The 12,433-nt window shown below is 46.4% G+C and overlaps 3 protein-coding genes across 14 annotated transcripts in view; 2 read left to right on the top strand and 1 right to left on the bottom strand.

Moving 5' to 3' along the window:
• Nucleotides 1-169: 169 nt before the first annotated feature.
• On the top strand, nt 170-5,583 carry LOC116845834 (transcription factor GAGA-like). Its single transcript, XM_032818987.1, has 5 exons — nt 170-690; nt 1,007-1,217; nt 1,305-1,487; nt 1,815-2,064; nt 3,013-5,583. Exons 2-5 carry the CDS (start codon nt 1,026-1,028, stop codon nt 3,648-3,650), a joined length of 1,263 nt encoding a protein of 420 aa, XP_032674878.1. The 5' UTR covers nt 170-690; nt 1,007-1,025; the 3' UTR covers nt 3,651-5,583.
• A 144-nt stretch (nt 5,584-5,727) lies between these two features.
• On the top strand, nt 5,728-8,749 carry LOC116845837. Its single transcript, XM_032818990.1, has 2 exons — nt 5,728-6,127; nt 7,943-8,749. The coding sequence occupies exons 1-2, from the start codon at nt 5,746-5,748 to the stop codon at nt 8,239-8,241; spliced, it is 681 nt and encodes a 226-aa protein (XP_032674881.1). The 5' UTR covers nt 5,728-5,745; the 3' UTR covers nt 8,242-8,749.
• Nucleotides 7,160-12,433, bottom strand: part of LOC116845833 — a 293,678-nt gene continuing 288,404 nt past the window's right edge. For all 12 annotated transcript variants that reach the window (XM_032818974.1, XM_032818976.1, XM_032818985.1 and 9 more), the window contains 3 exons: nt 11,332-11,711; nt 10,161-10,451; nt 7,160-9,600 (listed from right to left, as the gene is read on the bottom strand). In XM_032818974.1, coding sequence (XP_032674865.1) covers nt 9,412-9,600; nt 10,161-10,451; nt 11,332-11,711 — 860 coding nt within the window. In that variant the 3' untranslated portion in view covers nt 7,160-9,411. The remainder of the gene's footprint in view (nt 9,601-10,160; nt 10,452-11,331; nt 11,712-12,433) is intronic.

The following is a 12,433-nucleotide window of genomic DNA, read 5'->3' as shown; positions in this document are numbered from 1 at the left end:
GAGAGAGAGAGAGAGAGAGAGAGAGAGAGAGAGAGGGGGGGGGGGGAGAGAGCCTAGAGAGATTGCGCGCGCGCTCTCGGCAGTTTCAAACGGCCCGCCCAGTCTCCTTCCCAGGCGACTTCCGCCTCTCTTCATCCGTACTGCGGTGGTGCTGCTGCGCATCGCGTCGCGTCGCGCACATACGTGCATACGTCAGTCGCAGTTTACGGTACATACAAACACACGTACGCGCGATCCTCTCTGACAGAGTTTGAATCTGATATTTTCGAAGTCGCGCGTGCCGCGCCGCAACTCGTAAACTGACGCCGACGGCGATCATCGCGGTGTCGCGCGTCTGTGGTGTGTCTACTTCGTGTAGCGTGCGCGTCTCAAGAGAGACGGTGCCCGTGCGCATTCCGCGACATTCCGCGTGCGGTACGCCGTGTGATTCGCAGCCGCCGCCGCCGTCACAGCAGCAGCAGCAGCAGCTCGCGGCCACTCGACCCTGACTCGTGCGACTTATGCCTAGGTGACCCCACGCTTACGACTTTCTCCAACCTAGTTCCGAACGCGGACATTGAGCGAGTGCCAGACGGAAGTAAAGCTGTCGTCTCTTTTTCTCTTTGTCATCGTCATCGTCGGCGTCGACGTCGTGGACATCGCAGCAAGCGTCGCCGTCGTCGGCGACGTTGTGATCAGAAGCCATCACAGGTAGAGGGACTGCGATTGTTAGGTTAACCTGTGCGACGCCACGACGCCGTGTAACGTTTGATCGCGCTTTCGTCGGGTGGGGGCACTAATTAGGGAACGTGGATGGGGAGATGACGAGCGTACACACATCGTTACCGTTATTCAGCGGACTGCCGGTGCATGCGTGTTTCGTGTTGGCTTCTGGGGTACACCTCGGAAAATTCGCGTACAATCTTTTTCTCTGTGACGATCCGAGTGTCTCGAATGTGTCGTGCGACCGTGCAAAGGTGAACAGAGAACAGTACTGGATATGATCTGTGTTATTTCGCCTTTGCAGTTCACACCTCTGATACAAAATGGGTAGCAGCAACCAGCAACTATATAGCCTCTCTTGGGGAGAGTTCAGTTCCTCTTTGGTTTCATCGGTGCAACTCTTGAGAGGACACGGTGATTTGGTGGATGTTACTCTGGCTGCTGGTGGCCGTACCTTTCCTGCGCACAAAATTGTCCTCTGCGCAGCCAGTCCTTTTCTGTTGGACCTGCTAAAGGTTGTGCCCTTTGTTTGTTGTTAGCATTAACAAGACCATGTCACTAGAACATATGAACTTGATTACAACTAGATGTTTTATCCACAGAGCACACCATGCCAGCATCCAGTAGTTATGCTGGCTGGAATTGGGGCAGAAGACTTAGAGTCGCTTTTAGAATTTGTATACCGAGGAGAAGTGAGCGTGGAACCGTCACAGTTGCCTTCACTACTCCAAGCTGCTCATTGTCTGAGCATCCATGGACTAACACCACCGACCATTCTAACAGAGGTATATTTCTATTATAATTTCTACTATCTGAAGGTCTGTTCTTCTCAGCTGAACTCAGCTTGCACTTTTTATTTTTGAAGTAAAATAAGTATACAACTTAGCGTTGAAGAGAAAAAAGGAACAATGTTCCAGCAGCACTGATTCAGCTAAAAAGGACAAACCTTAATGATGCATGAGGAGATAGAAACTAAATGGTCATCTATGATACAATGTTGACGTGATGTCTGATACACGTTTGGTCACGTCGACTATGTTGTATCATTTTCGACTGCTCTGTTATTCACACGTCGATTTTGCATAATCTAAGAATTGCATGTATATATCCAGAATGGGGAAGAGATCCCGCCGTCGGCAATACCGACGGTGAACGATAACGTATCGAAAGCAACGCTTAACTCGTACTACCCGCTGAAACGGAGGAAAAAGAGGAGGAAGTCGTCCACATCCTCCGCAAAGTGGGCCTGCACCAGCAACACGACTGACAGCGAGAGCAGGCCCGTGGACGGACACGACAACAACCGAACAATGCCTTACGAGAATAAGGATGATGATACTACGGATCAAACTGACGATACAGGTAAAGCAAACAGTACGTGAATATTTTGTGAAATTTGTATTCCAAGGGAGGGATGTGCAAAGTGGAACGTTGGAATACTTTACCACGAGACACTAGCGTCGCGGATATTTATTTGCTTTTCTGAACAATATGATTTGTCCGACGAGTTTTCTTGATTCTTTTTTCGCTTGGTTACTTTTCTATCTACTGCAATTTCTTGGTTGTTTTTTCAACTAACAAGAAAATTATAATTAAGGTAAACACGTAAGATATAACTAAGATGTAACGGCGATTCTACTTGTGTTTTGTGTCCGATGCATATTACGTTTTGCCGTCGTAAAATGATGCCAGACCCTGTCTACGGTAAAGAGAGAGGGAGAGAGAGAGAGTGAGTGAGAAAGGACGAGAGAGGGGGAGAGAGAGAGAGGGAGAGAGAGGGAATGTGAGGGTGAGAGCGCGAGAGATAGAGAGGAAGAGCGGAAGAGAGAGAGAAAGAGAGCGACAGAGAGAGAGGGAGAGAGAGAAAGAGAGAGTGGGAGAGAGAAAGAGAGGGAGAGAAAGAGAGAGGGAGAGAGAGAAAGAGAGAGGGAGAGAAAGAGAGAGAGAGAGGGAGAGAAAGAGAGAGAGAGAGGGGCAGAGAAAGAGAGAGAACGAAAGAGAGAAAGAGAGAGAGAACGAAAGAGGAAGAAAGAGAGAGAGAACGAGAGCAAGAGAGCGAGAGACTTCCGCACCGGCCGCGTAGGCCGTTTTTTTTTCTCGTTTCAATTAAACGGACACAAGCACAACCATCGATCGGGTTGAACTGCAATTCTGATTGGTCGTCCGATTCGTCTGACTGAGCGAGCGAGAGAAAGATGGAGAGAAAGAGCGTGAGCGGGAGCGGGAGAGAAAACAAATTCAAAGCCGTGCCAAACGTTAACGTGTCAGTTCAGCCCCGCATGGTAACATTGTGTTTGTGTCTGTTAACAGCGGGCAACTGCCTGGAGTACGCGAACAACCATCAAGGCGGCAACCACTCACCGCGTATGCAAGAGTCCTCCGTCATGGATAATCATCAGGCGATGAGCGCGTATCAGGATCAAGCGTCGGATGGCGAGTCGCATATGCAAACGATGATGCCGATGCAGGGGTTCTCGCCATTGCATATACCACAATTCTCCGGTTCTATGAACATGGGCTATTCCTCCGGTGCCGGGCTGTCGCTCGCAGCTAGCCAGTCAGCCGGCGCGCCGACGTGTCTGTTAACTCGGAATCAGAAAGCGCGCGGTTCCTCCGACTCTCCAGGTGTGTGTCCGTTGTGCGGTGCGACGCTGCGTCAAGCGAGGAATCTACGTAGGCACCTACTGTCATCGTGCAAGTACCGCTTCAGCAACAACTCGGCGCAGAATATCGGCAACGATCCACCAATGATGATAGGCGTGAAGACTGAGGTCGAAATTCCCGGCTACAACGATCAGACTACTCGCGGGAGCGCCGACAGTGGTGGCAGCAATAACAGCTGCGAACAGATAGTCTGCAAGCCTAGCTTACTTTCGCCGACGACGCAGAGTATGCATGACTCGGTGTCGCCGCAAAGGAGCATCCCGTCGCCAACGATGGCAAGATAAATTGTACAGGTGGAGGACTCCTTATCAGGAGCGTGTTCGGGTATGATGATAAGCATACGTGTGAGCGCGTCGTCGCTCATTCTCATTTCTTTAAGGAAAAAAGGATTTCTCGTAGCCAATTCCGTAACGGATTCCGTTTCGGTTGTCAACGACGATCGCGTTTATCAGTGGACCCCGGACTCGGCGTCGCGAATACCCGACCGCGTGTACTTACGTGAGAGTTTATTGTGTGTGCTTCCGTTGTTCGCTCCAGTCTAAGCGAGTGGGGAAAATGGACATAAGAATGGTGGAATATCATCGACGAAATCATCTCGCTTGTATAGTACAATTGTACAGTGCCGCCCGGTGCGAAGAAGGAATCGAGATGGTGGTGAAAATATCCAAACTCTGCGAGCAGCAAAATTCGCGTCCTATGAAAATTATTTTAATCGGGATCCGTCCCAAAATTTAACTAAGTAACATCTAGAATTCCTTCTTTTTGCGATTAATCTCTTCAGGAATACTAACATATACATATGTTTAGGTAGATTCAATTTTTCTATCTCAATTCGAACAAGTTGTCGACAAAATATAATGATATTATAAATTAATATTATATAATAATTATATTTTGTGAATAAACACTCATTATAATTTCACTAGAAAGAGATATTTTGCTACTAGATGTTATATTTATGTCACTTTAAAATTGAATCATTTCTCCCGATATGAAAAAATTCATTCCTAAAGAGATTAATTCTGTGGCACTACTTTATTGTGCTAACGTGGAAAATTCATTTATGTTGAACGTGACAAGTTTACACGGATGTCTTATCTTGATTGCATTGCACAAATGAGACGTCCGTCGATGATCGAAGGACCATCTTCAGGTTCATTTTCTCCGACTCTTTCTATGGAGCGAACAACGGAAGCACACAGAGTGAACTGCCACGTACCTACATCCAGATTCGGCGTACGCGGTTCCCCTGACGTGTACTTACGTGAGAGTTCATTGTGTGCTTCCGTTGTGCATTCTACGAGCAACAATTACAGAAAGTGGACACGAGGACGATGAAGGACCATCGACGTCTCATTTGTATACTTGTTTCGTTTAGTTGCACCGAGCGATCGCACTTGTTATTTAACACGTTTCCTACCAGCGTCGCACATGTGCATCGATCTCTCACTTCATTTTTATTCTGATTTTTCAACTTAACACGTTTGCTACCAACGTTGTATGTGTAGGATAACTATAGCTTTTCTTTATATTTACATCTACATACAAACAAACCAAGTGTTTTACATGAAAACTAATGTGGCCTGTGATGAGAATTCCTAAAAAAGACTATGGTAGCGAACGTGTTGACAGTAAATTAATTCGAGATTCCTCGCGAAGACCTATGTTCAACATAAACGAATCTTCTATATTAATGTGTAAGCCAGAAGCGTAGAATTAATCGCGGCGCAACTTTGAGGACAGAGTACCAGTGAGAAAGAGAAGTGCGCGACATGCTCGATATTCTTTTATCTTCTAGACTGTTAGACGAATCTCAGTGTGGACAATTAGCATGCGCGCTCTTCGAATTTCGCCCCTCGCAGGTTGACCTCGATTCTTCCGCATCGGGATGGTCTAATGTATAGTAGCGGTGTAAATTCTAAATACACTGTCTATCTATCGAGCGCGAACAGTTTTTTAACGAAAAAAAACCAAGACAGCCACGAAGCAAAACGATAATCGGCGCACATTCCTATTTTGTAAGGACGGACTCTGCGTATATCGTGGGCTGTTGACAATAGTGCATATACAAAGCGATTAGGGCTTCATCGAGGAGGAAATAGGATTAAAACAATATAATAATGTATCGTCCATCTCTTATTTCTTTCCGTTTCTCTTCTTTCTTTCTTTCTTGCTTGCCTGCTTTCTTTTTGCAAATAAATCATGTAATAACTTTCAGACGCGTTCCACGACGGAAACACTCGCGATTGTACACCTCGCTTGCCCCACTTCCCGTTCCTCAAACGATCATGGAATTGAGCAGTATGAGTGCGCACGATATATACAGAATACGACTGTGTGTTTGCGAAGAGTGGCGAGGAGACGTTCTCAAGATTGGCGATGGAGTTCTGGCAAGTCTGTCTCTATCTGGCCATGACGGAATTCGTTCTAGGGGATGGATCGAAGGCGCGCAGTCTGTCCGATCAGCCGGCCTCATGTCCCTTGTGCGGCGCGATCCTGCGCCAGTCGAGAAATCTCAGACGGCACTTAGAGCTGCTGCACTTCGGTCTGGGCAACAGCAACAAGCCCAATGTTCACCGGCCGCCGAGGCGACCGGACCGCGCCAACGATTTCGCCCTGTCGTCGGCGTTAGCGTGCGCCCGACCCACCGCCAGGATAGACTCGCACCTCGCGAGGTCCTCCGAGGCCTCGGACTTTTCCATGGTGACGCCCTTGTCGATCGGCTCGTCTGTCAGTTCCGCATCGAGCGTCAGCCTTCCAGGTGAAACGCGAAGTTTGTGATGTTTTACACGAAAAGTTTCGCTCGAGAAGTTTTACTTTAAAAGTTTTACTCGGGAAGTTTTGTTCGGAAAGTTTTACTCGAATAGTTTTACTTGAAAAGTTTTACTCGGAGTTTTACTTGAGAAAAGACTTATTGGTAAAGCTCCAATCGAAAAGTTTTATTCCAAGTTGCACTTGAGAAATTTTGCTTGAAAAATTTTACTCGAAAAGTTACATTTGAAAAGTTTTATTTGAAAAAAGATTTACACGGAATATTTTACTAGGAACAAATTTTTTTTGAAAAAAAGCATTATTCAAAAAGTTTTGCTCGAAAAATGTTAACAAATTTTATTCGAAAAGTTTTAATTAAAAAAAGTTTTATTCGGAAAATTTTATTTGAAAAAAAGTTTTATTCGAAAAGTTTCACTTGAAAAGTCTCACACAAGGCAAGATGCGCTTCCATGGCTTTGTTATTGTTGCAAAATACCATTTCTAAATTTTTATTTGAACTTTTGTTGAAAATAATAGAGTCCGTGGTCTTTTGCTGAAAATAATAAAGCGATGATTTCGCTGAAACGCGGCTACACATGGAAAAACATCGCGGTACGCGCGTGAAATAATCGCACCGGCCAATGAGCCGAACTCGTCGCAAATTGTCGATACACCCCTGCGAAACGCTAAACAACATAGCGACGTTGAAATTTTAATATCGCGTTTTACGCGTTACATGATGCGCACGATATTGTCAAAGGATTAGCGGGCCGCGCCGAATGCGTTATCGCTTTAAAGCGATTACGTCGCGAGCACATTCGCGTGAATTACAAGCCTTGTGCGTTAACGCGGGTATAAATTTTGCATCGCGCCGATTATCAGTGTTTTGCGACGCGACGCCAAAATCTACGCGCGGAATTTGGAACTGTCGAACTGTTGTCGCGCGTTATAACGATCGACAATTTGGGATTAAATCCCCCATCGCGGCCGCATATCCTTTAAAATTTCACGCGCGTGTCTAGAGACACAAATCGCATCAAAATTCGATTCTTACTCGCTTTTATTTCTAAAAGAAGACAAAATATCCTCGTCGCTTGTTGGTTTCCAAAGTATCGTAGCGGCAACGCTAACGCGCGGACAAAATATTTTATACTATTATTAATATAATAACACTGACAAGCGTGCATTCCGTGTCAAGTATATGTGGACATCCATTCCCAATTGACACCGACGCAACAGTACCGATAAATATCTCATAAGAGCAACTACGTTTACATGGCTTAACATCAGCGTCATATGTAACAGCAAAAATCTTTTTTCTATGTCCACATTATCATACGACATGTAATATTAACGACTTATACGACTCTTATGCGACTTTTACTGTTTGAAGTAAAACTTTTTTATATATGCCACAGTTGGTAATTGGTAAAAAATATGAAACTCTCGCCACACTCTACCATAGTGGCTTATGAAGGTTGATAGTTGCAACATCAAGTATAGTCAAATCGACGTTACGTTGGTCATGTAAACGTAGACTATGGTATCTGTAAATGTTACTAAATCGGTTTTAAAGTAAAACTGCCGTGCAAGAGCATAATTAGAGACATGTGCGCGATATAGTTCTCTTCCTTCTCGAAGAATTTCATTTCTGAAATTAGCTGGCAGCTCTGACTGCTTCCTAACTTGTTTCGCGCGAGATCTCTGTCGCCAGCCCGGCGCGTTGGAACGTGCGTGAATAAAAAAAATCACAAACAGTACTCCAAATATCTTGTTTGTTACATCAGCAAGTCCTTTTATATTTTGATGTCTTCCATATCCGTAGGAAACCTGATGGCCCCGAGCTCAAGTCTGCTGAGCTCCGCCGATCAGAACGGGCATATCCTACCGGGATCGGCCTCAACGACGTGCGGCACGTCCATGGTACCTCCCAGCAACGGGATCTACTCCTCGGACGGCGGCGCGAGCATGCTAAGCTGCCTCTTACCGTCATTGCCCACCTTGCCGTCCTTCTCCGCGTCGCACGATGTGTTCCGGCACGGGGAGATGCTGCGCGCCGGGATCGCCTATCACGACTCCTCGAGGCAGCATGTCCGGCACATGCAACGCACCGACGTCACTTAATTGCGCGACGCGTCCACGTGGACGAAGACGACGACGGTTCGTTTGAGCGTCGTGATTCTCGGCTTGTTTTTTTACATATAGCGGTGCCTCGCGAGAGAAAGCGCGACGCGTTTGTAAGCTTTTGCGTTCTATGCGGGAGAATCGAGGGGCGACAGTATTTAGTCGAGCATTGGGTAGATCGTATGAAATGCGTTTAGAGTATTTTGCGGATTAACTTACGTTGTTAGCTTGAGAGACGGAGAAAAAGAGAGAACGCGCAAGAGAGAGAGAGAGAGAGGGGAGAAGAGAGACAGAGAGAATGAGTGACTTGGCGCGATATACTTGATAGTTCACGGACTTGTACATTAAGATTGCGGCGAGAACAATGTGAGAGAGGGGAGAGAGAGAGAAAGAGAGAGCGAACGAGCGTAAAAGCGACGAATGTAGACACGAATGTATCGTATTAGGAATTTTTTACTCGGTGCTGTGTGTACATGAATTCAAATATATGCGACGTATAAATAATAAATTCTTTAGTAATAAAATATGCTATCAGCCAATATCTTTATTCACAGTGACGTGACTCGGTCGACGCGGCTTCTTCTCTCGGACGGATGCGCGGATTTCTATCTTGCCCGAGTTTCTCGCAAACTTACGCGCGGAGGAAATGTCGCGCGCGCGCGCGATACCGATTTATTGGAAGCGCACCGCGAAAGTTTCAATATGTATTAGATTAGAGCGGTGCTCGATAAAGTATCGCGTATTATTAAATCGTACGTTTCGATTTCCTAGCGAGCAATGTCGGAGTCGAGAAATCGTTTCGTTCAGCTCACTACTTCGGGACACTCACCGGTCGAGCTTTTGTGCTAATTGTTCAGTTACTTACGTGTCACTTCGGCGGACTTCTTTATTGGACTCTTCTCTTCTCGGAGGAGAGAGATTTCAGTCATCGGGCCGAAGAAGAGAGAAAGAGAAAACCTTTTCGAACAAATCGGGGAGACGAAACCGCAAATGCCGTCGCGTCCTGTCACTCGCGCACCTCTTTGTATCCTTCGCATCTATCGACTATTCACGAGATTCGTCCTGCCACTCTGCGCTCCTGGCCCGCGAAGGAGATCCTCGTGTCCTCCGCATCGACTATTCACGAGATCCGGCGACGATTCATTCGTTCGTTCATCCTCGCGCTCATGATCAAACGATCAAATTGACTTGTTCGCGCGGCTCGCTGTTTCCCAGAACGAACGGCCAACTTCTCCTGGACATCTTGGCGAGTTCGCCCTGTATGAGCGTTAACAAATCATCGAGACATCGCAGCTCGCGAATCTGACCCCGCAGCTTCGCCGTGTCGTCCGACACGTCGCTGATTCTACTCTCGTCGTGCTGTCAATGTGAAATTCATGAAAAGAGGAGATTAAGAGCGCGTGGCGACGCGGTGGTCTCAACAATAGATATCAAATAGCACGGCCGGGATGATGATCTAATCTAATCCTCATTTATATCTCAGCGAACTACACTTCGGTGGAATTTGAACTCGATATTTAATTAAAAACGGTAGTTCTGGAGTCGCGTCGAGAGACGACTCAAAAAATTCCCGTCGCGGAGAACAATTTCGAGGATCACTACAGGAACTTTGCATTTTGTAGACGCGTTAATCGAGAATAAGTTATCGCGACTATTCTGTCGTGTTTTCGTGAGCGTTCATCTATTTTATTCATTTACTCGTATTTATACTCGACTTCAGTAAAACTTTTAGAGCGAATGTTTCTATGACGGTGGAGTACATCAGATTCATTCTTCAATTTTTAGCGAAAATATTCATTTGGTGTTTCGGAATGAACAATTCACTCTGCACAATGTGAAAATTTCTCAAATAATATGATTGACTCGAGTTCACTCTCTATTTTTGAAGTTTCACTGTAAGTGAGGCGAGAGGTACTTACTTGAAAGTCCCCGTGTAAACCGCGTATGTCACCGCGGATCTCTTTGTGGCCGTGCTGCAGCCGTTCTATCTTATCGCGTAGCTGGCGCACCCAATTATTCGGATCATCGGGGATCGCTGGTACTTCCTCCGCGTCCGTTTCTATAGCCAGAGCTAGCCTGACTAATTGGTTGTGAGAGGACCTGCAGTCGCAGAATCGATCCTCCTCCTCCAACAGAACCGTCGCCTTTTCGGGATCGTTCTGAAGACTCTCGAGAATAGACGCCACTTCGTTGATGGCGGTGCCTCGGTTCTGCACAAACGCGGTTAATTTATTCCGCTTGAATGTGCCGCGGTAATTTGGATTATCAGCTCGGAGCCCAGCAATTCCGCGCGCGGCTCCCAAGCTGGCCGTCAAGGAAATGCTCTATAGATAGATACTACTCCGTACACGTCGTACACGCTTAGTTATAATCCAGTTTGACGTCCTGAATCGAGATTTTACCCGGTAACACAATACCTAAGGCGCACACCCACACGTGTAATTACAAGATACACGTGGTGTTCGTCGCGAAGGGCAACACCCTATATCCCGAGCATCTCTATTCGCCCCGATACGAACTTCTAACCGAGAGAAAGATAGGAGAGGGAGGGGGGGAGAGAGAGAGAGAGAGAGAGAGAGAGAGAGAGAGAGAGGGCTCCGACTAGAAACTCGTCTCATGGTCTTGGTGAGGTTGATTCTAATCAGTTACCTGGTTTGCATAAGGTGATGTTACGCAGCGTGACAATCAGGACTTTATTAATGACTAAGCTTATTAGTAATAACAATAAGAATTATTAATAACTAGGTAACACATCACCTTATACAAATCAAATAATTGATTAGGACCTACCTATTAGATAGGATCAGAAGATCGATTTTTAGTCAGGACAATCGGATAAACGGACTCTCATAGTCCGTTTTATATTTCATCTAAACTTAATCCAAGCTTAATTTGCCAATTAGGCTCAGTTCCTAATGATATCCCGTATTTTCTTTTTAACAAAATAAAAAAAATTATATTAAAGATCATCTTAAGTTCATCTGAGGATGATGAGCAGCAATGAAACATCCCCCACATTCGTCTGAAGACGAATTTGAATGTTAGATCTTAAATATAAGCGAACGAATACCGTTCAAAGGTCGCGCTTACGTTTGCATAATCGTCCACAAGGTCCTTCGATGCGATCGCCAACTCGTCGCAGAGACTCATCGGTGTGTCGCTCTGCTTGTCCGAACTGCAGTCGTTGCTTTGTATGCCAGAAGTGTCCTCCAAGGAATACAGATGTGCATCCGGCTCGTGGCAGTCGTCCCAGATGGAATTCAGCTTGTCGTAGCTCGACCTGCTGCTGCTGACCGTCTCTGTACTTTGCTCACGGCGCTCTTGATCGGCCGTGAGATTCTCGCTCGGTCTCGTCTCCGTGGCGAAACCATTGTCAGTATGACGTGAATTCGCGATGACGGGCGAGGAAGTCGCGTACATCCTCGTACGTGTGCACGGTGGCTTCAGAGTCGTCCTTGGCTGCGTCCCATCTGCGCGAATTCACGCGGTTTGTGGTGATCTTTTCACAATTTTCTCATAAAATTTCGGAGATTTCTCTTCGCGATTATTTCGCAAATTTTAATAAAAAGCATTCGGGATCATAACGAGAATTGGGACGAAGTGAAATACTAATTTTCGGGGAGTAGTAGTCACTAGATATTTTTGCGCGATTAAATTATATAGGCGAAAAGACTATAATAGCAGATTTTATAAAAAATTCCCCAATTATCCCGATGCATTCTGCGAAAACTTTCACTCGACGACGCAAAGTGAAAAATTCACCCTTGAATTCGAGCGACCGGCTGTCACACTCTGCTTCCCAAGAAACTTCGCTCCAAGAAATTGAGCAAAGTAGAACCCACGCCGAGCGTTCAAGATGCGCGGGGAGAAAATCTTTGACGCTATCTTCAACCCTCTTGGCGTTTCCACGAAATTCCTGTTAAACAACGATCGCGCAACGCGACGTGGGGAGACATTGGGGTGAGCAGCCGATGGAGCAGCCTCGAATTCGGATCATCGCTTAAATCTCCAAGCGACGAGCTTCCATTAGCTTTTCCTCCGGCTGCCTCGGCGAAGCCAATCGAGCTTCGCTCGGATCGAAGCCCGGCCGTTAACGGAGGCCACAGCAACAATACTCGTGGCAGTTTCGCACTCTCACGCTACTCGGCATCTTTCGCGGCCGCACAAAGCCCCCCCCCCCCCCCCCGGGGGG

This window comes from Odontomachus brunneus, unplaced genomic scaffold (genome assembly GCF_010583005.1).
Source record: "Odontomachus brunneus isolate Ranch 3 - 2012 unplaced genomic scaffold, Obru_v1 Obru_scaffold_058, whole genome shotgun sequence".
Classification (NCBI taxonomy): Eukaryota; Metazoa; Arthropoda; class Insecta; order Hymenoptera; family Formicidae; genus Odontomachus; species Odontomachus brunneus.
The sequence above is the reverse complement of the archived record's forward strand: the minus strand, read 5'-3'. Positions and strand labels throughout refer to the sequence as shown.

Bases quoted from the DNA above. Each gene is read 5' to 3' on its own strand.
- LOC116845834 (XM_032818987.1), top strand. From the start codon at position 1,026: ATGGGTAGCAGCAACCAGCAACTATATAGCCTCTCTTGGGGAGAGTTC. The intron at 1,488-1,814 runs GTATATTTCTAT...GTATATATCCAG, and splicing joins CACCGACCATTCTAACAGAG to AATGGGGAAGAGATCCCGCC. The intron at 2,065-3,012 runs GTAAAGCAAACA...GTCTGTTAACAG, and splicing joins GGATCAAACTGACGATACAG to CGGGCAACTGCCTGGAGTAC.
- LOC116845837 (XM_032818990.1), top strand. From the start codon at position 5,746: ATGGAGTTCTGGCAAGTCTGTCTCTATCTGGCCATGACGGAATTCGTT. The intron at 6,128-7,942 runs GTGAAACGCGAA...CCATATCCGTAG, and splicing joins ATCGAGCGTCAGCCTTCCAG to GAAACCTGATGGCCCCGAGC.